Source organism: Schistocerca americana, chromosome 6, assembly GCF_021461395.2.
Source record: "Schistocerca americana isolate TAMUIC-IGC-003095 chromosome 6, iqSchAmer2.1, whole genome shotgun sequence".
Taxonomy (NCBI): Eukaryota; Metazoa; Arthropoda; class Insecta; order Orthoptera; family Acrididae; genus Schistocerca; species Schistocerca americana.
Window position 1 is genome coordinate 259,860,578 of NC_060124.1, and position 27,600 is coordinate 259,888,177.

General features: G+C 41.9%; 2 protein-coding genes across 5 annotated transcripts in view; one reads left to right on the forward strand and one right to left on the reverse strand.

Moving 5' to 3' along the window:
* Positions 1-25,064, forward strand: part of LOC124619414 (minichromosome maintenance domain-containing protein 2-like) — a 284,363-nt gene extending 259,299 nt beyond the window's left edge. Inside the window, exons 10-13 of one of the 3 annotated variants that reach the window (XR_006980076.1) lie at positions 21,119-21,246; positions 21,323-21,506; positions 23,052-23,231; positions 23,333-25,064. Coding sequence is in view for 1 of the 3 variants with exons in the window: in XM_047145777.1 (XP_047001733.1) it covers positions 21,119-21,246; positions 21,323-21,506; positions 23,333-23,431 (411 nt within the window). In the remaining 2 variants the exon portion in view is untranslated. Of the gene's footprint in view, positions 1-21,118; positions 21,247-21,322; positions 21,507-23,051; positions 23,232-23,332 lie in introns of those variants that run through there. The other 2 variants (XM_047145777.1, XR_006980077.1) reach the window with 2 other exon arrangements.
* Positions 25,065-25,641: 577 nt separating this feature from the next.
* LOC124619416 (phosphoglucomutase-2) overlaps positions 25,642-27,600 on the reverse strand; it is a 136,682-nt gene continuing 134,723 nt past the window's right edge. For both annotated transcript variants that reach the window (XM_047145778.1, XM_047145779.1), the window contains exon 11: positions 25,642-25,798. In XM_047145778.1, coding sequence (XP_047001734.1) covers positions 25,699-25,798 — 100 coding nt within the window. In that variant the 3' untranslated portion in view covers positions 25,642-25,698. The remainder of the gene's footprint in view (positions 25,799-27,600) is intronic.

The window sequence follows — 27,600 nt, forward strand, 5'->3', positions numbered from 1 at the left end:
AGATCCAAATGGGGGGACTATTTTACCTCTGGAATATTTTACCCAAGAGGACGCCATCATCATTCAACCATACAGTAAAGCTGCCTGCCCCCAGGAAAAAATTACAGCTGTAGTTTCCCCTTGCTTTCAGCCATTCGCAGTACCAGCACAGCAAGGCCGTTTTGGTTAGTGTTTGTAGTGAGTGAAGCATTATGAAACAATGTGTGTATAGTGTGTGCAGTGACTGATTGTGAGATATGAGTGAACAGGGCGGCATTACATTATTTAATAAGTTTTTGTAAAAAGTAGTATTGTATACCAGGTGTAAATCTAATGATTGTCTCTAACTAGACATCTGTAAATATATGTGTATATGAATTAGCTTATTTTAAATTGGTCTGAACTTGTATAAAATTTGACATATCCTACATCCTTGTAAAAAGAGTTCTATGGATGAATAAAGCTACTACTACTACTACTACTACTACAACTACAACTTGTAACTTGCATAAATTGTTACATATTATCATTCTTGTAAGGAATCTTAGAACAGAATGAAATTTTCTTCAAGTGTTTCCAGACATTGTCATTACCAACAGCACCTATTGCTCTGGGCCTTTCCAGACACCACCAAGCTACAACGCCAAAGTATAAGCAAACCTGCCACTACAGGTGGAGATGTTCAATCACCGTAGTACCTCGACCATGTTCTGTGCTCAAGCTTCTCTCTCCAATTATACACATACATCAAACCACAGCACACACAGTGGCAAATTTTCTACTTAAATACTACATGACGAACTTTTTACACACACAACGTGAGTGGAAGAAGTGTAACATGTTCTGAATGAACAACATGTCGGACCACAGCTTGCATGCGCGCGCACGCGCGCACGCGCGCACGCGCGCGCGCACACACACACACACACACACACACACACACACACACACACACACACACACACACACCACTCTTTATCTCTCTGTGCTAAATTTCCAATAAAAATAGTTTTCTACATTAAGTTCTCTAAGGCTGCAGATGACAGACTGTGAAAGTAAAACAGCAATGCTAAACTTAGGAAACGACAAACACCACAGCGTGTTGTAGCAAGGTATATATAAAAGAATCTTGTCTGTTTTCAAATTTGTGAATACTTTCTTAAAAACTCAAATTTATATGTGCACAGGTAGAAAAGCACATTTGTATTGTTGTTTAATAGAAAGAAAATTATAAAAACCAGCAATAAAATTACGTGAAACATAGTATGAACAGTGTTTTGGTAGTTTTAAGTACATACTGCCTAAAACTAGTGTTTATAAATACATTCAAAAGAAAGATAAGTAAAATGGTTATTTGAGAGGAGTAGAATTCTAGTAGGCGGACTAACTCCACCTTGCCATGTTTCACACAGGACAGTACTCCCTCAAGTCTTTCTTCGGTTCAAAATATCACGCTGTATATTCTTAAATATTTGTACATCCCCCAACATTGCAGAGAAAGTTCCTTCATGAGTTGTCAGTATGTACCAGAAGAAGGCTGATTCACATTTCAACTTCCAAATTACCTCCATTTTTGAAAACATAAGTTAGTCTCACGATTAAAGTCATTACCAAGAAGAGGGCCCATTAGTACCAGATAAATGATACAGAACAGATATTAGTGGGGACCTTTATATTCTGTAATGATGTGAAGAGTCTCATTGAGGTAACAGTCAAGACTCTATCTGGCTCTTACATAAATACTTTCGATATCACTTTTCTGGAAACTACACATTGGGAATTGGTACTCATCTTGTAAATATACTTAATTTAAATTGTTCTTCATTGGTGAAGGGCAGTTCAAAATATCAGCCTTAAATTGTGTCATGAATAACATATGAGTTCTCAACCATCTCCACAAGAAATACAACCATATTGTAGGTATGCCACCAACTAAATTCATTATAGGCAATTAGTAGATGCAATTCTTGAACCTCATATGACTCCAGCTGAATATGAACTACTAGTGGCAGAGAGAAATTTTTTGACTACGTTAACCATACTTTGTGCATGTGCAGACATAAATATATGCTGCAAGCAGTCATTCCCTTTTTTTTTTTTTTTACAATTATCTTTCTTCAAATCCAGTTTCATTAATTGTCCTGCTATGTGCAACACAAGCTACATTTTTCTTTTTAGAATTTATTCCACATTTGGTACTCTCCACACACCTAAAGTCAAGTTGCCTTCTTAAAGATACTCATATGATGCCCAACTAAAATTAGAAACCACAACTAATTTTAAAAACTTTCTAGTATTATTATAAAACTGTGTCCTTAACACCATGTACAGATGTATTTTAAATGAGTAACTCAGCTTTTATATCTCATCAGTAGCCCACCAGTCACTAAATGGGTAGAATGTTCAGATCGCATAATAGAAAAAGAAGGTGAAATAGCAAACAATTATGAAAGCAAGGATGCATCTTGGTTCACATGTCGATATAAAAACATATAAGGGTTGTAAAGACCACAAGTCGGGCAACTACACTGTTAAAGGGTTACTAGATGCCAGTCCAGCCTTTAGCATTTTCATCTGGGACACAGAACAATGCAAAAGGTAAAGTGAAGGTGAAACATATACTGTATAGAAAGATAATAGAATTCAGTGAGATATCGGAGATGCACCAACCGAAAGCAACTGGAGCAGCCCCCACCCCACCAATCTACATCTTGTTCCTCAGTCACTGCAGAATATAAGCAGAATACCTCTGTTGTGGATTGGAAGAAGATAGGCATAACATCCACGTCACACTGAAATGTAGCAAGATGATGTAAATTGTGTATTTTGTTTTATTCATCTCATGACATACATTTGCAATCCATTTGGTTTGCATACAGAAGACATGTCAAAAAGTATAATACAGTTTAAATGATTTTTACATTAATAAATAATAGCCTACAATAAATAATAACACTATAAGAATATTTCTTGGAATATGTAACACATTGTATCCAGCTCAAATTACCAGTTTGTCTCACATGAATTCATCCACTGAATAATAACACTTCAGTGTCAGTGCCTCATATAGCTTTATTTTAAGTGAACCTAAATTCATCTGCATCAACTTTTCCCTTTTAATTTATTACAGATTTTCATTCCCATGTATTGAGGTCCCTGGACACACAGTGTGAGGTGGTGGGTGGGGAGCATAAAATTTTCTTTGTTTTTAGTATCATGTGAATGGACAAAATGGTTTCCCTCAAATAATTCATGTCTGGTGTACAAAAATATAATAGTCTCATTAAATATGTATAAGGATGGCAGAGTTACTCCTTTACATACCTAATTCTTTTTCTTGTCTGTCAACTGCTAATACCTATACACATAATGTACATAACGTGTACACAAAATTGCCATGTTCTTATTCATTTCTTCAATGCATGCTGTCAGCTAAGTCATTCAAGCATTGTGATCTTCAGCTTTTTTCAGTTATTATTGTTATGTGTCAACTTATTGTGTGTATACTAGCTGTTGATGTAATACTTGAATAGAGAGTAGAAGAACAAGAGTTAAATTACATAGCAAGTGCATAGCTGACCAGTAGTGAGAAAGTCTAACACTTAGGCCTGGCAAGTGCTGCAACCTGTAAGTAAAACTGCAATTACAACTGAACATGAGCAAAGATATTGAAACAACCAATTGTCTTTCTAAGTTATAATGTAAATGAGGAGTACAGCATTCCAATACTAAATGTTTCATTAATCAAATAAATTCATTTGACAACATCACATTCAAGAATGATATAAAATGCATTAGCAGTGAACTGCTGAAACTTTGGTACCTTGGGCAATGCTATCCGAGGCTTACTTGATGACACAAAATATGAAGCCAGTGTTGCAGTATGTGGAAACTATACAAATTCAGTAAAGCAGGTGATCCTGAAGGCAAAATACAGAATTGAGGGAAGACTTTCACACACCACAGCTGACAGGACACCTGGGCTTTCTACGTAGTAGTGCAAGTTTGACTGCCACCAATCAAGTCAGAGCCATTTTTCAGTGACACTAAGCACTGGGCTTGTTTCTAGGAACAATCTGAATCCTCTGTTGATGCAGAACCAAACTTGTCAACTGTCAACAAACATGTATTTCTTTGAGGTTGTCTGGATAATTCATACAAAAAGAGGGTACAGTTGTCAGAGAGGTGCCCCTATAGCACAAAGTATTCTTGAGGGAACTTGCACACCAACTAATATTGTAGCATCTACAGCAGCTCTCATTGTTCAGTCTATGTCAGGACTTACAACAAGCAGCTCCGTACTGAAGATAGAAGCTTTTGCGTGTTTGGCAAGCAGTGCTGTCACTGGGCACAAGTTTGTGTGAAGGTGAAAGGTGTTCGTGACTCCCTCAGTAGTTTGAGCTCCATCGACAGGTGTCTTTGCCTCAGCCAGGGTCACACTGTAAAAGACTGTAGAGAAAAAGAAACAGCATTTTGTCTCTTTGCAAGAAAGGCCATCACAAATCAGTCAGCAGCTGTTTGAAACATCTTCTTTGGCTACTCTTGCTGAAATTAGTTCAGTCAGCAGTGTAAATACTAGATGTTTAGGACTCGCTTAACTCCAAGCAGCCCATGTGTGTGTAATAGGGCCCACAGGTATAAGCAGACTTGCAAGCTGTGTTTTAGATAGTGGCAGCCAATTTAGCTTTGTAAGCAGTTCACTGTTTGACAATTAAAAACTGGAAATCGTTACGAATCATCCACTGGCTATTGATGCCTTTGAGTCTTCAATCCCTATGTCACACTCATATTGGCTGGTCCACCTAAGATTGACAAGCCCACGAAACAATACTTATGTTACAGTTACCACATTTTTGAGTTTTCAGTCCTTCTTGTGACATCCCTTAGCACCTCAAGAATTCAACTTACAGCTGGCTGTTCATGCAGAATAATATGACGCTCTCCCCATTTAACTGCTAATTGGGTCACTATTGGAAAATTATTTATTGCATTGTGCCAATATGTATCCCCCCCATCACTTGCTTATTGCCTTTGAAATTGAGATGGATCATTAACAGAAGCCACCAAAGGATTTCTACAATTCAAGCCATTGTTAATCTCATTAACTTACTGTTCAATCAAGCATTTGACAACACAGTCCAAAACTTCTGGGATTTAGAGACAGTAGGAATATGCAACAACCAGGACTGATCAAAACATTTTTCTACTCATCAATGAGTTTGAAAGTTTCAGCACTTCAAGAGGAATTCCACGCTTCCTATTGTATTGACGGTCAGCAGAGAATAGTCCATCTCCCACGAAAATTAGCTGCTGTCCTTCTAAAGAACATCAGTCAGACCACTATGGTAAGCATAGTGCATGCCAACATTCAAATGGTGCAACCCGCAACTATCTAAGGCAGCTGCCAGGGGCAGCACAGTCACCGACCACTATCACCTGGTCCGCCTGTGCATGGACATCTCTACAGCAGTGACACTTGAAGGGAATGATATCTTTATAAGGACATACATGGGCTTCCAGGCCCGCAGTTGTTAATGTATTCAATGTGTGTACACCGCTTACCCTGTGTTTTTGTTGATGTCGCTCCCTGACCCTCACTATTTGTGTGTATTCTTATTGAGGTCATTCTTTGACCCTATAAATTTGCATTCCTTTTACAGCTGTGTGTTTCCTTGTGTTCCTAGTTAGAACCTAAGTGGTGCTGGGCAGGGGTAGAATTTTCATGAGTTTCAAATTTCTTGGCTTTTCTACAATTCAGCTCTCCCAAACAGCCTTTACTCAAGCCGCTTCTGCAACAATAGCAAGTGCATACTGTTGTGTTGAATTGGTTGTTGGCTACATTAATGCAGACTCCACCACCAGTTGTTCATTAGCTGCCGTTCACATTCTATGATGAATCTGCGGGAGACTGGGACCCTTAGGAGAAGCAGCTTCGCCAGAGCTTCACAGCATTCTGAGTGGTTTACAAGGAGATCTGTAAGGCTCTTATCGAGGGTACTCCTCATTTGTAACACTTATGAAACAGTTAGTTCCTCTGCAGGAACCAGCATTGTGCTCTTTTCATGATATGTTTAGTTTGCTGTCGTGCTATCATCACAAGCATATGCATATGATCACTGCACACATGGAATTCTACCAATATAACAAACAGCTGCAGCAGTTGTATTGCACTTGAACTGCCGAACTTCATGGCTTCAATCGTAAGAGTATGGTATTAGGAGCCTTATGTAGAGCCATCATTGCAACAGTATATTGATCTCTTACCCTCAATGGACATCAATATTCATACTGTTTCATTGTTGTGTTTGCTGTCATCTGGAGGCCGGAACAAACTTTTCATTGAAGTGTGGGTGATGGATCAGCCATTAATCTTACAAGTCGATATATGGGCTACTGTGACCCTACTCAACTCATAGACATACACCAGGCATGGGTCTCCACCTGTGGCACTTGTTGAGCACCAGTTTATAAGCAATAACAGCAGATTCCTGTTCTTGGTCAATTCACAGCATCATAGTTTACAATTCAGTTGCATTTTGTGTTAAGTACTTGGTGGTGAACGATGCAAAAACTGAAAATTTGTTTGGGCTACATGTCTTTATTAATTCTGATTGTTTTCTTATGGATGCATTGCATCTAATATACAATCAAGTTCCCTATCATTTCTGATTTTTCAGATGTGTTCACTCCAGGGTTAGATTGTGCTGCCGGCCGTTGTGGCTGAGCAGTTCTAGGCACTCGAGTCTGGAACTGCACGACTGTTACGGTCACAAGTTCGAATCCTGGAACAGGCATGGATGTGTGTGATGTTCTTAGGTTAGTTAGGTTTAAGTAGTTCTAAGTTCTGGGGGACTGATGACCTCAGATGTTAGGTCCCATAGTGCTCAGAGCCATTTGAACCCTTTTTTTTTTGGGGGGGGGGGGGGGGGGGGGCATGGTCAGTAGCTTTACAAGACCAGGTTAAGATGGAGCTGGATCGCATAACAACATTCGGAGTGATTAGATTGATTCTTCAATTGAATGGGCCGTACTCTTATCAATTGTCACAACGCTGTCTGGTCAGCTTCAACTCTGTGGTGACTTCAAGGTCACTTGTAATGCACACCTGCCACGGATACTTACCCCTTCTTGCCTGCAGGAGCTGCTCAAAAAACTGACTGAGTTTATTCTTTTCAAAAATCAACTTGGCAAAAGCCTACCTTAAAATTCTGTTGGACAAAGCATCAGAACAGTTGCTTACGAAATGATAATTAAATCGAAACCCACAGGTGTCGATATACAACAATGGGGACAGCTGAAAATGTGTGCCCCAACCGGGACTCAAACCTGGGTTCTCCTGCTTACATGACAGACGCTCTATCCATCTGAGCCACTGAGGGCACAGAGGATAGTGCGACTGCAGGGACTTATCCCATGCATGCCTCCTGCGAGACCCGCATTTCCAGCTGTCCACAACCTACATTTGTAGTACTCCTAATAGATATTTGCCCATTCACTCATTACTCATGAATTAGCTGCCGACAGGTGTTGTTGATATACAACAATGGGGACAGCTGACAATGTGTGCCCCGACCGGGACTCAAACCTGGGATCTTCTGGTTACATGGCAGACGCTCTATCCATCTGAGCCACCAAGGGCACAGAGGAAACTGCGACTGCAGGAACTTATCCCTTGCATGCCTCCTGCGAGACCCACATTCCCAACTGCCCACAACTTGCTACATTTGTAGTGCTCCTAATAGATATTTGCCCAATCACTCATTACTTGTGCCAGTCTAAGCTGACGAGTCACAGAAGGTCAATGACCGGGTAGCCTTAAACTATACGAAGATGGTATCTGTTCCCAAAAGAACGATACCATTGATGACCGTGCAGTTTCTTTAGAATGAAATGATAATTAAATCGAAACCCTCAGCTACCGACAGGTGTTGTTGATATACAACAATGGGCACAGCTGAAAATGTGTGCCCCGACCAATCATCAATGGTATCTGTTCTTTCAGGAATAGATACCATCTTCATACAGTTGCTTACCATTAATACACCTTCCAGCCTCTATCAGCATCAACAGCTAATGTTTGGGGTCGCTAGTGCTCCTGCTACCTTCCAACACAGCGATTGACCCTAATTGCATCAGTTATCTTTACAGTATCATTGTGACAGGTACTACCACACAGGATCACCTACACAACTTCCGTTCTTTGTGTACTGTTCTACAGCCAGCAGGCCTCAAATGTCATCTCACCAAGTCTTAACTTTTTCCAGACTTCCATTGTTTATTTTGATCAAGAAATTTCCCGGCAGGTTGTGCACCCCATGGAACAGCTTGTCACTCTCATTACTGTGTTTTCCTGACCATCTTATCTATGAGAACTTCAGGCATTCCTTGGCAAAGTGGCATACTATTGCATGTTTCTTCCGAGAGCAGCTGCTATCGCCCACTGCTTACATGTGTTGCTTTGGAAATGTGCTTCTTTTGTTTGGTCTACAGCTCATGGGCTTAAGTACAGTCTCTGTTTCACACCGTGTCTTGCAGCAATTCAAGCCAACAAGCATATGATCTTGGCCATGGCAGCATCGTAGTATGAAGGGAGGGAGGGGGATCCTGGCTCATTGCCATTCAGATTGACTCTGAGCAGCCTATTGCCTTTGCACCGAAAACATTCATCTAAGCCCAGCAACTTTATTCACAGGTTAAAAAAGAAGCTCTTGCTATTTTCTATGCCCTAAAAAAATTTCATGTGTTCTTGTGTACTACAAAATTTCATCACTGACCATAAAGCCCTTGGTTTCACTGTTCAGCCCACTGGCATCCTTACCTCATAAAGCTGCTCATCATCTTCAGCCTTGGGCTCTCATATGCACCCTACATCAAGACATGTGAATGTGGACTCCCCATGGGACCTGACCCCTCATTCGACAGGCAGGGACTGCTTTGTTTTCCACTGGATACGAAAGCAGTGCACACAGTTGGTGGCTTTTCCATCACCAGTTTCCATGTTGCCTGTGCATGGTGGCGGACCCCCCTGCGGGTCCCAGGATTAGGATAGGCCCAAGGTATTCCTGCCTGCCATATGAGGTGACTAACAGGAGTTTCACATTTTTCGGCCTTTATGTGATGGTCCCCTGTAGGGTTTGACCTCCATTCTTCAAAATTTTCATGAAGAGTGAGCCAATTGGGGAAGTGCGCCTTACAAGGTGCATCGTGCATTGAGATCTTTAGCCCACTTTCTCGTCGTCACATTGCAGTCCTGCCCATCCTCCATCTCTTGGGTGAGGACACTTTCCTGGGTGCATTTTCCACCATGCACTATGTGATGTCGATTTCTGCATCAACGATGACCATGGACTTCTTTGTACCTGATATCCAGACAAGTAGCCAGTCCATTGTGATGGGACCGCCATGTACCCTATTGGTTGTAACCCCCTGACCACACAGGGATCGCTCTGCTGATGCCTGCACCGTTAACTCCCCAAATATGCCAAGGGGTAGATGCACATCCCCCTGGGGCATCGGGACTCCCAACAATGGCCATCCTGCCAGGTGGCCTTTGCTGCGGCTGGGTGGCACCTATGGGGAGGGCCCCTGGTCGGAGTGGTTGGCATCAGGGCGGATGACATGCAATGAAGTGTAGTCCATCATCTCTTGCTGGTGAAACACCAGCAGTCTCTAAGCGATCACGAGCTCAGTTCATCGCACAGAAGTACGACCCCAAATTGTTCCCCTCCCTGGCCACACCATGGAAGGAACATCAGGCTAAGGATGGCAGTGGATCTTATTCACCCCAGTACCTTGTATGTTCGAGAGCTGATGGGGAATCTTTCATGACAATGAAGCCTCAGGTTTTTTTTTTTTTTAAGTTTGGGGAGGTGGAGGGCTTGTCCAAAATGAGATCTGGGTCAGTCTCGATCAAAACAGCATCCTCTGTCCAGTCATGGGAGTTACTTGCTTGTGATAAGCTGGGGGATGTTTCTGTAACCATCACGCCCCATAAGAGCTTAAATATGGTCCAGGGTATCATATTTCACAGAGACCTTCTTTTGCAGTCAGACAATGAGCTGAGCGCCAATTTAGAGCGGTGAGGTGTACATTTCATCCGGCGTGTGTCCACTGGGGTCCGAAGGATAATCAGGCTGCCACCGGTGCCTTCATCTTGGCCTTCGAGGGTGATACATTGCCTGAGAAGGTCAAGGTGATGGTGTACCGGTGTGATGTAAAACCCTATATCCCTCCGCTGATGCGGTGCTTTAAGTGCTGGAAGTTCAGCCATATGTCTTCCTGCTGTACTTCCAGCATCAAATTCCGAGATTGCGGACGCCCATCACATCCCAATACTCCATGTGCCCCGCCTCCCATCTGTGTCAACTGCGAAGGGTACCATTTTCCTTGCTCGCCTGACTGCAGGATTCTCCAGAAAGAAAGGAAAATCATGAAGTAAAAGACCCTGGACGGACTGACCTACACTGAGACTAAGAGAAAATTTGAATGCCTGCATCCTGTGTATACTGTGTATATGACGTCGTCTGATACCACCACTACAACAGTTCTGGCACCATCAGCTCCACCAACGCAGGTCATCTTTCAGAGCCGTAAGACTACACATGCCCCCTTGATGGTGGGGGGCATTTCCCTCCCTGTTGCTCCTGCACCACCTACTTCGGGAACAACACCCCCCCCCCCCCCCTCCAACCACCGGGGACGTCCGTCCCCACTTCTAAACTTCTAAGCCAGAGAAGCGTAAGTCTTCTTCAGCTTCTCTTGCTAGGAAGGGGTCCCTTGGGTCACTCCCTCTCCAGGTTTCTTCTAGTGGGAAAGATGACACCCCCCAGTGGCTAAAGAGCCCAAAAGTAGCTGGTCTTAGGGCTTCACACACATCCTCAGTCCCGGAGACTGAGCCAGTGAAGTCCTCCCAGCCAGGGAAACCCAAGGAGCAGTAAGAGAAATCCAAAACGAAAACCTCTAAGACCAAGGAAGTAGTGGTGGCAGCCACACCACCGCTTCCTACAAGCTCTGCGGCTGAGGATGGGGTGGAGATTTTGGCGTCCGCTGAGGACCTAGATCTCACCAGACCCTCAGACACGATGGATATAGACTGCTCAGGCATTAAATCAAAGGCAGCATGTGACTCTGAGGCATAAACTGCCTCATTGAATGTTCCATGCCTTCCCAGTCTCACGATGTAATCCTCCAGTGGAATTGCGGCGGTTTTTTCCACCGCCTGGCTGAGCTACGGCAACGGTTAAGCTTTACACTTGCTATCTGCATTGCCCTCCTGGAAACCTGGTTCCTGGAAATGCGGTCCCCTGCCCTCCGCGGCTGTAAGGGATATTACAGGAACCGTAGTAACTATAATTGAGTGTCAAGTGGAGTTTGCGTTTATGTCCTAAACTCCGTCTGTAGAGAACATGTGCCCCTTCCAACCCCTCTTGAAGCTGTGGCTATCAAAATAAGGACGACACAGAAAATAACCATCTGCAATGTATATCTTCCTCCAGATGGTGGAGTACCCCTGAATGTATTAGCTGTACTGATTGATCAACTCCCTAAACCTTTCCTACTTCTGGGAGATTTTAATGCCCATAACCCCTTGTGGGGTCGTACCATGCGACCTGGCTGAGACAGAGATGTCGAAACTTTACTGTCGCAATTTGACCTGTGCCTCTTAAATACTGGGGTCACCACACATTTCATTGTGGCTCATGGTAGTTACTCGACCATTGATTATCAATTTGCAGCCCACGATTTCTCCCATTTACCCACTGGAGAGCACATGATGACCTGTGTGGTCGTGACCACTTCCCTATCTTCCTGTCCCTGTCCCCAGTGTCAGGCACACTGATGCCTGCCCAGATGGGCTTTGAACAAGGCGGACTGGGGAACTTTCACCTCTGCTGTCACCACTGAATCTCCCCCACACGGTAACAATGATGTGGTGGTTGAGCAGGTGACTAGCACAATTGTTTCTGCTGCAGAAAATGTGATCCCTCGCTCTTTAGGGTGCCCGAGGCATAAGGTAGTCCCTTGATGGTCACCGGAAGTCACTGAAGCAATCAAGGAGCGTCGGCGAGCTCTACAGTGGCATAAGCAGCACCCTTCCCTGCAACACCTCATAGCCTTTACACGGCTCCGTGCCCATGTTCGCTATCTTATCAAATAACAGAAGGAGTGTTGGGAGAGACACGTCTCCACCATTGGGTGCCACATGTCATCTTCCCAAGTCTGGGCAAAGATCAACCGTCTTTTCGGGTACCAGGCCCCAACAGCTATCCCCGGTGTTACCACAAATGGCGAGTTATGCACCGATGCAAACGCGATTGCCGAGCACTTTGCCCGAGTCTCTGTGTCGGAGAATTACCCCCAGCCTTTTCGCAGTCAAACGGCAGCTGGAAGGGAATGTCCTCTCATTCACTACACACTGCAGTGAATCCTATAACGCCCCATTTACAGAGTGGGAGCTCCTCAGTGCCCTTGCACATTGCCCCGACACAGCTCCTGGGCCTGATCACATCCACAGCCAGATGATTAAACATATCTCATCTGACTACAAGCGACATCTTCTTGTCATCTTCAACTGGATCTGGTATGATGGCGTTTTTCCATCGCAATGGCACGAGAGCACCATCATTCTGGTGCTCAAACCCGGTAAAAACGTGCTTGATGTGGATAGCTATAGGCCCATCAGGCTTACCAACATTCTTTGTAAGCTGCTGGAATGTATGGTATGTCAGCTGTTGGGTTGGGACCTGGAGTCACGTGGCTTGCTGGCTCCATGTCAGGGTGGCTTCCGCCAGGGTCGCTCTACCACTGATAGTCTTGTGTCCATCGAGTATGCCATCCGAACAGCCTTTTCCAGACGGCAACACCTGAATGCCCTTTTTTTTTTTTTTTTCACTTATGTAAAGCATACGACACAACTTGGTGACATCATATCCTTGCCACATTGTATGAGTGGGGTCTCCAGAGACCACTCCCAATTTTTATCCAAAGCTTCCTGTCACTCTGTACTTTCCATGTCCAAGCTGGTGATTCCCATAGTTCCATCCATATACAGGAGAATGGAGTCCCACAGAGCTCTGTATTGAGTGTCTCTCTATTTTTAGTGGCCATTAACGGTCTAGCAGCAGCTATCGAGCCCTCCGTCTCACCTTCTCTGTATGCAGACGGCTTCTGCATTTCGTACTGTTGTTGCTGAGCGTCACCTCCAGGGAGCTATCCACAAGGTGCAGTCATGGGCTCTAGCCTACAGCTTCCAGTTTTCAGCCGCAAAGTTCCATGTCATGCACTTCTGTCAGGGTCGTACCATTCATCCCGAACCCGCACTTTACCTTAATGACGATCCACTCACTGTATTGGAGGCATATCAATTCCTAGGACTAGTTCTTGACACTCGATTGACTTGGCTCCCTCATCATCGTTAGCTTAAGCAGAAGTGCTGGCAGCACCTCAATGCTCTCCATTGCCTGAGCAACACCAATTGGGGTGCCGATCACTGTACACTGCTGCAGCTCTACAGAGCCCTTGTCTAATCCCAAATTGACTATGGGAGTGTGGTTTATGGTTCGGCAGCGCCTTCAGCATTGCATTTACTCGACCCTGTGCACCACTGTGGGGTTCGATTAGCGACAGGAGCTTTTAGGATGAGTCCGGTGACCAGCGTACTGGTGGAGGCTAGTGTTCCTCCACTGCAGATCAGATGTGCGCAACTGCTCGCCAGTTACGCAGCACACATTCATAGTTTCCCTGAGCATCCGAATTATCGTCTCCTTTTCCCTCCTGCAGCAGTCCATCTCCCGCATTGGCAGCCCAGATTGGGGCTAATGATTGCGGTTCATGTGTGGCCCCTTCTCTCCGAACTGGAGTCCTTCCCTTTACCACCTCTACTTGCGGTCCATTCACGTACACCTCCATGGAGTACGCCTCGGCTGCAGCTTTGTCTGGACCTTTTGCATGGCCCTAAGGACTCCGTTAACCCCGCCACCCTCCGCTGTCAGTTCCTCTCGATTCTTGGTGTGTTCCGGGGCTTGGAAGTGGTTTATACTGAAGGCTCAATGGCTGATGGTCACGTAGGCTTCACATATGTTCATGGAGGACATATTGAGCAGCACTCCTTGCCAGATGGCTGCAGTGGTTTCACTGCAGAGATGGCGGCCATATCTCATGCTCTTGAGTACATCCGCTCATGCCCTGGTGAGTAATTTCTCTTGTGTTCTGACTCATTGAGCAGCCTACAAGGTATCGACCAGTGCTACCCTCACCACCCTCTGGTAGCATCCATTCAGGAGTCCATCTATGCCCTGGAACAGTCCTGCCATTCCATGGTGTTTGTGTGGACCCCAGGACACGTCGGAAACCCCAGCAATGAACTTGTCGACAGGCTGGCCAAACAGGCGATGCGGAAACCGCTTCTAGAGATAGGCATCTCCGAAGCTGACCTGCGTTCTGTCTTACACTGCAGGGTTTTCGAGCTTTGGGAGATGGAATGGCATAACAGTACGCACAACAAACTGCATGTCATTAAGGAGACTATGAATGTATGGAAGTCTTCCATACAGGCCTCTCGCAGGGAATCAGTTGTCCTCTGCCGGCTCCGCATTAGCCATACGTGGCTAACGCAGGGTTACCTACTCCATCATGAGGACCCACCTCAGTGTCACTGTGGCTTCCAAATGACAGTTGTCCACCTCTTGCTGGACTGCCCATTTTTAGCCGCTCTGCGGCAGACTTTTAACTTTCCCAGCACCCTGCCTTCGCTGTTGGACAACAATGCCTCCACAGCAGCTTTAATTTTACATTTTATCCGTCAGATTCGGTTTTATACTTCTATGTAGTTTTTAGCGCATACCCTTTGTCCCTCTGTGTCCTCCACTCTAATGCTTTTAGGGTAGAAGTTTTAATGTGTTGCAGAATGGCTGGCTTTCCCTTTTTATTCTCGTGGTTGGCCAGCTACTGTAATCTGCTTTCATGTTTTACTCTCTTCTGTTTATAGCGTCTCTCAGTTGTTTTTTTGTCCTCTTTTGTTCCTTTCAGTGTTCGTTGCCTTCCCTTGATTCTTGTGACTTTTCCTTTCTTTCCATTTTGTGTCATATGTTTTGTCCATTTTATTCTCACACTTGTGGCATTGTTATATTAGGAACAAGGAACTGATGACCTTGTAGTTTGGTCCCTTCTCCCACCTTTAAACCAAACAACCAACCAACCAACCAACCAACCAACCAACTAACCATGGTGGCGGATCTGGTGCTTTGGCAGGTCATATGCAAGATGCAACTCGGGTGGTCCAACTGTCCGCAGAAGCACGTATTGGACCTGCTTCAGAATTATGAGGGTGGTTTGATACTCCGGTGAAAAAGCAAGAACAAATGTCTTTTTCATAGACAACTAACCTTACTTCTTGACATTGTTTCCTTTAAGGGATATATACCTGGTCCAGCAGTCCTTCACCTTTTTCATATCACTAGAAAAACTTGTTCTGTCAAACTCCACAAACTACTCATTGACTGCAACTATCACTTCCTCATTTGATGAAATTTGTTCTTAGCAAGTCAAAGTTTCAGTTTAGAGAACATGAAGAAGTTGCTAGGGGCTAAGTCTGGTGAACTGTGTGGATGAGAAGCCAATTCAAAGCTCAATTCATGCATTTTCACCATTGTTATTACTGGTGTATGGAATGGTGCTATATCTTGATGAAGGAGCAGTTTTTTGCAAGCCACTCTTGATCCACTTTCAATCAATTCAAGTTTCAAACAATCCAGCAATGAAGCCTATTAGGGTCCAGTCATGGTTCTGCCTTTTATCAAGTAATCTACGAGGATTATTCCTTGGGAATTCCAAAAAAAAGAACAGTGGCCATCACCCTACCAGCTGATAAAATGATCGTTATCGTTGTGTTCTTCAGTGCTCTTTCATCAGATCTTGTCAATTGTTTTAACCACCATTTTGACTCTGGTGTGTAATGATGGAACCAGGTTTCATCAATAGTGTAAGCATACAAGCTGTGGCGGGAGTTCAGAGCGGCAGTTTCCCGCCGCAGAGCACATGGCTAGTGGTTACTAAGGAGCCATGGTGAGTGGCTAGTGATTATATGGCCTTGGAAAAACCCGAGTGGGAGTGTATGACCATATCTGTGCACTTGGAGAAATTTATATGAGAGAGAGAGAGAGAGAGAGAGAGGAGGGGGCAGACCTAAGAGTGACATGGAGGTGCGAGTTGGCACTCATGGACAGAAAAATAAGTAAAACTAAATTATCTAGACGTACCACAAAAATATGCAATAGTTTAAAAGTTATTGTCATCTTCAAAACTGTAAATTTATGAAAGTTCAAAAGCTCATATCTCGGCAATGCTTTGGCCGATTAATAGGAACAATGTGTCTACAGATGCGTCTAGTAGAGCTGCATCGAACAGTCACAGCCAATTTAGCAAAACATGTACCATTTTTGAATGAGAGGTCGGAGTATGGGATTTGACTGAGAGAAATTCTGTTTTTGGTAATAAATAAATTTGAAGCGACGAAACTAGAGGCAGCATTCTAAAGTTTAAAGAGTAGATAAGTAATTAAGTATGTATTTTTATTTGCTTATTTATGTTTAGCATTAAAAATCTGGAGAAAGCAAAATCACGCCACAAGAACATTATTTGTGAAAAAATAGTGGCAGATACAAAAAAATTGACTTTAAATTGTTATTGTCCAGAAAAATTTCCATATTTTTCAATATATCATGTGTGTTTTTGTGTTTAGTTTTAGAATATTCATAACCTTTGTCACATATTGTTTTGAGTTACGCAGTCATTTCAAGGGTGCATAAGGTGGTCTCTTTGAGGGCAGTTGGTTCTGAGTGATGCTAAGAGCCGGACATGCCGCGCGTCTGGGGGTAGTAGTGGGTTGGTAGCCACGTTCGGGGACTAGTATGTATGTAGCAACGTTCAAAAACAATCGAGTGGAGTGCAATATAGTGGTTTAGGACAGCAGACAACAGTGTATTTTGTGAACAGACTGTCGAGTGCCGTGATCATAACATAGGAATTTTATAGTGAAGTGTTGTAGCGTCAGTTATTAAAGGCTGCCTTTATGTAAAAGCCCCTCAGACCGCATTTTAAGTGTTTATTGAATATATTGAAGACAAATAAACTACTTGTTCAAATTACAAATCAACATGAGTGACTCAATATTTTAAGTTTCACCACAATACCTGCCGGCTTTGTTTTGTTCTATTTTATTTCAACTTAAAAATTGAGTTTACAACAGGTGTGAGCTGGCACCCCTATGATGAAAAACATTCAGACCAGCCACATCTCTGGGCTGCTCAATTAAGCTGAGTGTAACAAATATATATATTTTCGTGCCATAGGACATGGGGTCTAGAGCTAATTATTCAAGCTACAGTGCGTAGTGCCCAGTACAGTCATAACGGTCACAAACTGGCACAAAAAGTCTAGCAGATTGTGACTGGACATCACCCAACATTACGTTGAAATGTTGTTCTGGATGAACTTTTGGGTGACTGGGAGCAATCACGACACCCACGTTACACACAGCTTCTTCATAGTCAATCCTCCAAGCAAGACATTATGCTTTCACTCAGTTGAGATGCCTACAGTCTCAGCAATCTCATGTATTTTTATTCTTTGGGCTTACATTACCATACAATGGATTTTGTCAATGGTTTCCTTTGTGGTAACATAAATTGGACAGCTAATGTGTTTTGATTTGCGTAACAGTCATGTGCTTCAAATGAAAATATTTAAATACACCACAAAACTTTGTTTTCTCCATTTTCAGTTGCAGCTGCAGCTGACACACTGAATAATTCAAACAGCTGTCACCAATGAACTGTATGCTGTACTTTGTTGAAATTCTTTATACAATCCTTGGAATAATCAAGCTTACTAACCATGAAGGCACAACAAAAGTGCTCCAGTGTTTAATGGAAAGGTTCACTTCCCAAATTGGGTATCCAGTGGCTTGGCAGTGAGAGGACCTCCATTTTACAACAGGGTCACTGGGGTATCTCTCACACAAAAACTGTTGGCACATCACTATGCGTTTTGGTCGAGTATCGAACAGGAGGTGGAACACCTTGTCACGGCCTGTTGCAAGTGTTCTTGTCAGCAGCCGGCACCACACTATGTTTTTTGACCGTGGTCAGTCCTTGCACAGCCTTGGGAAAAAGAGTCAAAATTGATTTTGCTGGTTCTTTTATAATCAGTTTCTGGTTGTTGGCAACTGATATTTTTTCTAGTTTTCCTTATGTCCTTCATTGTCAGTCTGTGACGGTAGACATGACTGTCAAGGCCCTGACGAAGATATTCTCTGTAGAAGGCTTATCCTGCACCCTGGTTTTGGACAATGGGCCTCAGTTCATTGTGCAATCTTTAAAGGACTTTGGTACACACAATGGCATTCACCAAATCAAGGTGCCTCCCTTCCATTGGTTGCAAAACAATAAAGCAGAATGCCTCGTCGAAATGTTTAAGATGCAGATGCGCAAGTACATCGAAGATTTTCCAGCCAAGGAGGCTCTCACATTTTTTTAAGCTTTCACAGAATGAATCTCCTGCAAGCCATCAGTTGCAGACACTGCTCAACCACCCACACAGTACCAGATTCATTGCCATTCGCACCCAGCACACCAGTCTGAGCCAGGGTGTATGGACAGTGCCCTCACTGGATTTCAGCTGATTTACAAAGCCAGTGCGTTCATAGAGTCTTCATGGTTTGCACCACAGATCAACTCGTGGCATGTCACCAGAACCAGTTGCATCCCAGGGTGGGTGCAGGAGCCCCTTCTCGAGCCATCGGTCTGATGCATTGTTTTCTGTTGGTCCTTGCCACTCCAGGGGTTGTGCAGGCTGGGCTGTTACCACCTATTCCAGCAGTCAGCACTGACTGCAGATTTGCTTCCTGGACACTGATGGTGAGATGGGTCTGCTCCCTATGTTGCTGGTCCAGTCCAGTGGGCACCATGGGGTCTAGAGACTGCAGGGGTGTGTTTGCACCACTCAATTTCATCGTAGGCATCAGACAGATTGGGAACTTCTTCCACCTTTGACTTCCAGGCCCAACACCGCCATCGATGTCTCATAGTTACAACATGTGGACGGCGACACCTGGTCTTTCCCCCTCGTAACGAAGGAGTAGTGTAGTAACTTGTCAGTTATTACACCTACCACCAGGCCATTAGACCACTACGGCAAGCTTAGCACGCACCAGCATTCACACAGTGCACCTGCAACTACCTGAGGCAGCCCAGTCATCGACCACTGTCACCTGGTCCGCCATGCACATGCAGCATTACAGCAGTGGTACCTGAAGAAGAGAGCATCTTCATAAGGACATGCATGAGACTCCAGGCCATTAGCTGTTAATGTTTTCAATACATGTCCACTGCTTGCATTGTTTTCTTGATGAGGTCTCTCCATGACCCAATACATTTGTATTCCTTTTATGGCCTTACGTTCCCATGTGTTCTAGTTGAAACAACACTGGAAAAGATACTGCAGGGTACATTAATAGAGAGAATAAAAAACAAAAGATAGATAATGTGCAGTTCTCAGGCAGTTCAGATTCTTTCTAAATTTTTATTGATACCTATGAGGTCTCAAGTCAGTAACATATCGCATTTTTCGTACCCTCTTGCTATTCTGTATAATCTATCTGTACCTTCTGTGATTACCAGCACCGTCTGAAAAAAGTCAAGTAAGTACCATTGTATAACGTATTCGTCTCTTTGCTTTATTGCAGTTGTTACATTAAATATAGTGAGAGGAGTTGGTTTTCCTAGACAAGAGAACTCTGTACCTATTTGAATGGCTGGTCATTAGTTATTTAAGAGCAAAACAAATACACCATCACCACAAGAAATGCCTTTTGCTCTATCAAATTGTACCAGTTAAATCAATAATGATAGAATATATTTTGTGTTTGTACAGATTTAAATTTTTTAATAAGTTAGCAACACCACATTGATGTATGGAACAAACAGCCAGATAGTTGGCCATTGAAATAAATTGTGGTGTGCTAATATGATCATTAAAATAACAATTATAATGTGGTGGATGTGAAGACAATGATTGACCTGAGACTGAGGCCAGGATGATTATGGGAGGGACGGATATTTTGTAAGGATACCTTCCATCTGCGTAGTTCAGAGAAGCTAGTGGTGAAGGGAAGGATCCAGATGGCTCAGGCTGTGAAGCAACCATTGAAACTGAACATGTGGCGGTCAGGAGCATGTTTTACCACCGGGCGGTCAACTTTGTTCTTGACAACACTTTGCCGACAGCCGTACATGCTGGTGGACAGTTGGTTGGTAATCATACAAACAGAAAAAGCTGGGCAGTGTTTGCAGCAGAATTGGTATATGACATGGCTCCTTTTATAGGTGGCTCTGATAGGGTAGGATAAGCCTGTGACAGGACTGGAGCAGGAGATGCTGGATGGGTGGATTCGGCAGGTCTTGCACCTTGGTATGCCACAGGTGTATGATTTCTGTGGCAAAGAGTTGTGAGTGGGAGTGACATAAGGATGAATTAGGATGTTGTGTAGGTTTGATGGCTGATGGAACTCTGGTTTAGGAGGGGTGGGAACGATCTCATACAGGAGGTCCCCCATTTCTGGGCAAGATGATAGATAATCAAAGTCCTTGTGAAAGATATGGTTCAGTTGTTCCAGTCTGTGGTGATCCTGAGTGATGAAGGGTGCGCTTCTTTGTGGACAATTCTTGCAGGTGATGGGTGGTGGGAGGATTGTGGGTGTGTGACAATATGGTATGGGAAATTGATTGTGGACTGTTTTTTTTTTTTTTTTTTTTTTTTTTTTTTTTTTTTTTTTTTTTTTTTTTTTTTGGGGGGGGGGGGGGGGTTAGTTGCCAAAGACTGTGTGTGTGTGTGTGTGTGTGTGTGTGTGTGTGTGTGTGTGTGTGTGTGTGTGTGTGTGGTCTGTTTTTGATGAAGGTCATACTGGCTGAAAGCTAATTTGTGACAGTCTTTTTGTTGTGTCTACTTGCAACTCAGCATCTTTTCACAATATTGTTACGTTCCAACCTGGATTTCCCATTGTTTGATTTTAACTAATGACTGTATCATCTCTAAACAACAGATTCATGGTGAGACAAAAGAGTAATGTTTACTTCATTTGCAGTTTCTGCGGATTGTCTCAACAAAAAATCTAGTTCTTAAAGAAGAAGCCAGACAACTTATATGCAGTTATTTTGTGGCCTGTCGCAGAGTAAGACCTGACTGTCTTCCTGTTGGTGCAATAGAAACAATGTACGTATTTATGCTGGACAACTGGACAATGTGCAGCCTGCAGATAAACCTGACAAACTCTGTCTGTCAATTTCAGCACAGCACTGTCTGAAGGGCACGCAAGATTGTCGATGAAAAGTGAAGTATGCTATGAAGATGTTTTGCCTGTTCTAAGACTCTACGAGGAATCTCTGTATGCAATATTTGGGAGCTCTTTTGTATCTCCTCCACCAATTGCAAGGCAAAGTGGACTTACTTCAATGAAATCTTTAATTATGCAGGTAACAAAAATTTTAATGTACTTAGGCAATATATTTTTAAAAGATTAAAAGCTATTTAACAAGCAATATACTCTATCTTTTTAACTGCTGTGAATGTAACTTTCTACATATGTTTCGTACAACGAACAATTGACAGAATAGTAGAGGCATTGAGTTGTTACCAGATGCACAAATAAGCTTGGAAACTTCACTAGGTTTTGGATGAATCCTTTTTTGTGTGTGTGTGTGTGTGTGTGTGTGTGTGTGTGTGTGTGTGAGAGAGAGAGAGAGAGAGAGAGAGAGAGAGAGAGAGAGAGAGAGAGAGGGGGGGGGGTCAAGTGTATGGTGTACTTAAGCTAAAAAAAGCATTTGTCTGAAAGCTAGTGAAGTTTTCACTCTTACTTAAGAGTCTGGTGATGACTCAATACCTCTACTATTTGGTTCATTGTTACATTTATGAATAAACCATGAGGGTAGTCTGAAAAGTAAGAAACACATGCTTGTAAGGCACAAACAAAAACGATTAGGAAGAGTGGGAAAAAAGTACATTAAAGTACAATTCTTAAGTTTCAAAATCATATATTTATTTTTCAACAACGTCACTGTTGAGACAAACACATTTCTCTGAATGTGTAACAAGTTTTTTCATTACGTCACCTGAAAAATTCTTCTGACTTTTCTCGAACCCAAGACTTAAGTGCTGCCTTCACCTCACCATCTAAGGTATCATGGTTACCCTTGAGTTCTCTCTGGAGTAGATGCAAAAAATAAAAATTAGGTGGCACAAGACTGGGGCAGTAATTAGAGTATGGAATACTTCAAACTTCAGGTTTCACTGAGCCTCCTCAGCTGCATGTAAGGCGTTTGGACAAGTATTGTCATGTCATAAGATTACTGGCACCAAGCTGCCTGTGACACAACTACTCAACATTAGAGTTGTTCTAGAGTCTATCTACTGAGGAGAATTAAGCATTGCCCCTTGTACCAGATAATCAGTCACATAAACTCAGTGAGCATCCCAAAACATAATCAAAAGAGTTTTTTTTTATGTTTCAATTGATGAGAAGACAGATGTCGATATTCAGTGCTCTGTCTTTTGTCTTCTGGATCATAATGACAGGACCATGACTCTGTCCACCATCACAGTATTCAAAATGAAGTTGTCTCCTCCATCACAGCAGCACTATAAAAGTTGCTTGCAGCTTTCCAATCAAAGCTGTTTTTTCTTGCCTATGAGACAGTGTGATACCCATTGTACACAGATTTTAGGGTATACTAATTCTTTGCTATAAAGCGGACACATTCCTTGGATATTCCAGTATGGTTTGTGATACACTTTAGTGATTCGCTGGTCATTTTGAAGCAAATTTTCAACAAGTTTGGGATGATTATCATTTTTTGTGGCAGTGCTGGGACATCTGCTGGGCATTTCATCAACAATCACAGCTTTTTTTAGGCTAACAACCGCAAAATTTTCTTTCCGATTTACAGTACACCATTCAACAGCGTTGTCACCATAAACAGCCCTTAAATGATAATGTATCTCACTAGGGGTCACTTTTACAGCAGTTAAAAATGGATAAAAGCATCCTGCTTAACTTGCATTAATGCAGCACTAGAACACAACTCCATACTTCTGCTGTTCAAAAGACACTGGGATGACCGCAACACATTCAGATTATGCATGCATACATGCATATGAAGGAGGAAGTTACCGTCCACTTGCCATCTGGTGCATTTCTCCAGGTCAGTAAGGTTCAAGCATATGTGCATTACTTTTCAGTCTACCCTTGTGTGTACATTCTGCCTCAACTTTCCTACCATATTAACAGTCTTTTTTTTTCCAGACAAAGACTGAGATGGAACATTTTTCAGCCTGGATAATTAACTACATCAAATCTGTAATTGGAGTACATCCCTTTCAGTATTGCAATGCTGAAGAATAATACAGCTTATCAAATTTGTAATTTATTGTCTTGTCACAAACTACTATCAGTTACATGGTAGACAGGCACAATTTCTTACTGAATTAACAAATGGTTTAAATATGTTCTATTCTGCCAAATCCTGCCTCAATTGTCAGTTTTTAAAGAAAGGCAGTAATTTCTGCCACAAGAATGTTACTGCTATCACTTAAATTAGTATCATATGTGAAATGATATATTTTTTAAGCTTCAAGCACTAATGGGAATGAGGGGCTAGAAATTTGTTCAAGTAACCAAATCAAACGAACAGTTTTTACACATACCTGTTAGGACAAATTTCCAGAAAAGTGAGTGTGGTTATTATTTTGATATCAAAAGACGCAACAGATCTTTTTAAAATATCATTTGAGTATCTTCCACTTCAAAATTTATCTACAAAAATATTTTTAATGTACAACAATACTGAATAAATCTGTACATCAGTGTGACCAAGCAACAACAGAATCCACACATCAAATAAGTGTGAAAGTTAAATATTAGTGTACTACCTATAATGTCTGCAGTGAATAAAATTTGTCACTTGGGTTCAGCGTCCATTTTAGTCTATAGGCTCACATCTGTATTCTTAAGAATACTAACAATAAGTTTTAGGAACAGTTCTAATATTGAGCACAGAGAATAGGTTATATTATATTGTCATCAAGCAGAATCAGTTGGAAAAATAGCACAGACATTGGTTCCCAAAGAAATGTTAAACACAAAGCAAACATAACAAGTAACTGCTAGTGTGTTTTCAGCTTAATTACAGATGACTGTTAAGCAACAAGCAATTGGGATGGGCAATTGAAAGTAATAAGTATGTTAGAATTTTATTTTATTTCCTTGTAAAATATTTGGTTGTATACCACTTTTTTAAACAACTATGTACAGATTACAATACATGAAACTTCTAAATAAATTGAGCAGAAAAAATGAAGTATTTTAATAAACAGTTTTTAAATCTCCTCCAGTCAGTTTACATGAGAACACAGAAAAAGATGACTAGATCTGATGAGACCATGCAGTACCCTTGTATAAGAAACTAATGTTAAGTAGTTTCATGAACTGATACATTGATATAGTATTCAGAAAACAACTTGTACCATTATTTAATTATTACTAAGATTGAGATTCAAATATTAAATAAAAGACACCTGGAAACAATGCAGTTACAGGTGTGGAGGAAGTGCTCTCTCTCAGCACTGTGCTATAAAATAAACAAACTTCCACTTCGGCAGATTTCTTTGTAATTATGTAATACTCTTCGAAACTTTCACACTATGTACGCAGTAAAAATGAGGGATACAGGAAACCATTTATACTTTCAGATAACATCATTTTGCGTAGAATGTGATAATATACAATATTTCTGTTTGTTCTCATGTAATTTGTGCAGGATTCAGTTTCTGTATTGTACCTCATTCTAAGACTAATGAAATCACCTAATTTTGAACTAAAACATATGTTTCCTAAAATTGTTGGAATGTAATAGTTTTATATGATTGAGCACCAATGCATAAATGAAAATTTGTGCAGGTTAAGTTTTCAGTAACTTTTATTGTAAACACTGATCCATCTTGTCTGAAAGTCTGACCATCCCTTAATGAGAAACTGCTTGTAACTAAAATGTGGATATTTTTTAATAGTAATAAAAAAGAAGTAGTAACATAATACAGTGCTGTTTTTAACAGTTAATTAACAACAGGTTAACAGTCTCTTGTGGGAATTACTGACCCAAATGATACAAAGTTTCAGCAACTAACCATGCATCATAATCAGCAAAATCTTTAACAGGAATCCTATTCTCAATAATGTTATTAGCTGTATGAACCACCAGTCACAAATCAGTCAAATGCTGGAAACAATTTGTTCCTGACTCCATCAATTATTACAAACAATCAACACAAAAACAAGAAAATTTGGAAATTAAATTATTTTTTCCACCAAATGTTTGAACTGCATACTACGAATTCTTAACTTACATATTTGATGTATAAATACAGGAACTTCAGAATCTTCGCAGTACACAGTAAATGAGAAGCTGGCTATCGTACTGTGGAACCTTAGTTTTGAGACACTGTTTCCTCCTCATGAAAATGCCCATGTTCAAATATCTTCCAATATTCAATAGTATGAGGGAACATATTATTAACAACCCAGAAAATGAAATGAATGAATGTACAAACTTTGCGTAAATACAAGTACATTTGTAATTGTACACGTGAAGACAATACAGTTATTACATGTTTTTATTGCCTTGGGATGAGCCCATTAACTTCTGGTTGCAGAAATTCTTCAATAATGCCTTTGATCATATCTTCTAAGGTATCTTTGAGTACTTCAATATTCCTGCACAGAGATGAAAGGGAAAAATAGTTATGTTGTTAATAATGCAAAACAGTATTTTATTGATACATAAATAAATTACTGTTTGATATACCACAGAGATGAAAAATAATGAAACCATAAGTAGACAACTAAATGAGAACAATTTTAGAACACAGAGAGAAAAAAAAAAGATACCTACATTGTAACCTTATCATCATGGATATTATTTTAATACATCAAGAAAGCCTCAAACAGCAAAATTATCAATGTTGAAACAACTATATAGACCCACTAGAAATTGCCAATTAGACAGTTATAGCACAAACTGTCATAGAAGGTCAATGTACGTAAATATAGTTCAGCAACTGGTGCTTCTTAAAGAACTCATTTGTCAGTAGCTAATGCTGAGATGTAAGTGCATGCCTTTAGAACTGAGATGGTAGCTGGTGTACTATCTGCCAGTGCCAAATCATCACGAGCAGCATAATTTGTAAACAATTATGGCTGGTACCAAATCATGTGAATTCACTGCCCCCCCCCTTTTTTTTACGTGTGCAACATGTATCTGTGAGTAAACACACAAAAATGATTTTTTAGCCGCAACTAGTTGTGTAACTACGAAGGAGTCTTAACAAATACACAGTCCAAGTAGACACATGCCATTTTCATTTACTAAATATGTCATTGTACACACCATGAAGGAGATGTACTGGTTCAGTTCAAATGAGAAGTAACAGTAAGTAAAACATTGGCCTGCTTGGTTAGCTGTGTGGTCTAACACATGGCTTTCCAGATTGGGAAGGAGTGCCTGGTCCCCGGCATGAATCCGCCTGGTGGACTTGTGTCGAAGTCCGGTGAGCCAGCCAGTCTGTGGAAGGTTTTTAGGCGGCGAATGCGGGCTGGTTTCCCTTATTCCGCCTCAGCTATACTATCGGGCTGGTTTCCCTTATTCCACCTCAGATACGCTATGTCGGCGATTGCTGCGCAAACAAGTTCTCCACGTACACGTACATGTACACCACCATTACTCTACCACGCAAACATAGGGGTTACAATCGTCTGATATGAGATGTTCCCTGGCGGGGTCCACTGGGGGCCGAAACACACAATATCCCTGAAAGTGTGAGTGTGTGTGTGTGTGTGTGTGTGGAGGAGGGGAGGGATGAAGTGGACTGTGGTAGTCATCGTGGGGTTGTGGACCACTGCGGCTGCATCAGGGACGGAGCCTCTCTGTCATTTCTAGGCCCCCAGTTAACATACAATACAAGTAAAACATTAATAAATCAATTCCACAGCACAAAATATCATGCAGCCTTCCACTGAAAAGAGTAGCAATATAATTGATCTATACACGATATTAATAAGAGAAATCAGACATTTAAGATAATAATTGTAGCCAACGGTACCCTTCCTTTGGATCAACTGACAGTATATAATAAAACTATACATAAAGTTTTATCACAGGACCAGAACCCTTTCTTCATCTACTGTTGGGAGCATCTTCTTGGACAAGCATACACATTTTGTCAACTTATACAGAAATTTAATAGCAATATACTAAAAGAAAACATACTCCAGGACAACTACCTTGTGTCTACACTTTCTCACACATTACTCCTAACTGCTTCTTATATTTAAAACTTCAGCCACACAACTATCTCCAGAAGAGAAAATACCTTAATATGCTGGGCTTCAAGCATTATTACCTACTGAGGCCAGTGTGTGTCATACTATTACGATCTGAAGTGTGTGTCAAACAAAAAGTAAGAAAAAATATCCATAAAAAAGCATAGCAAGTAACAGTGTTTTGTAGATCTGTGGAA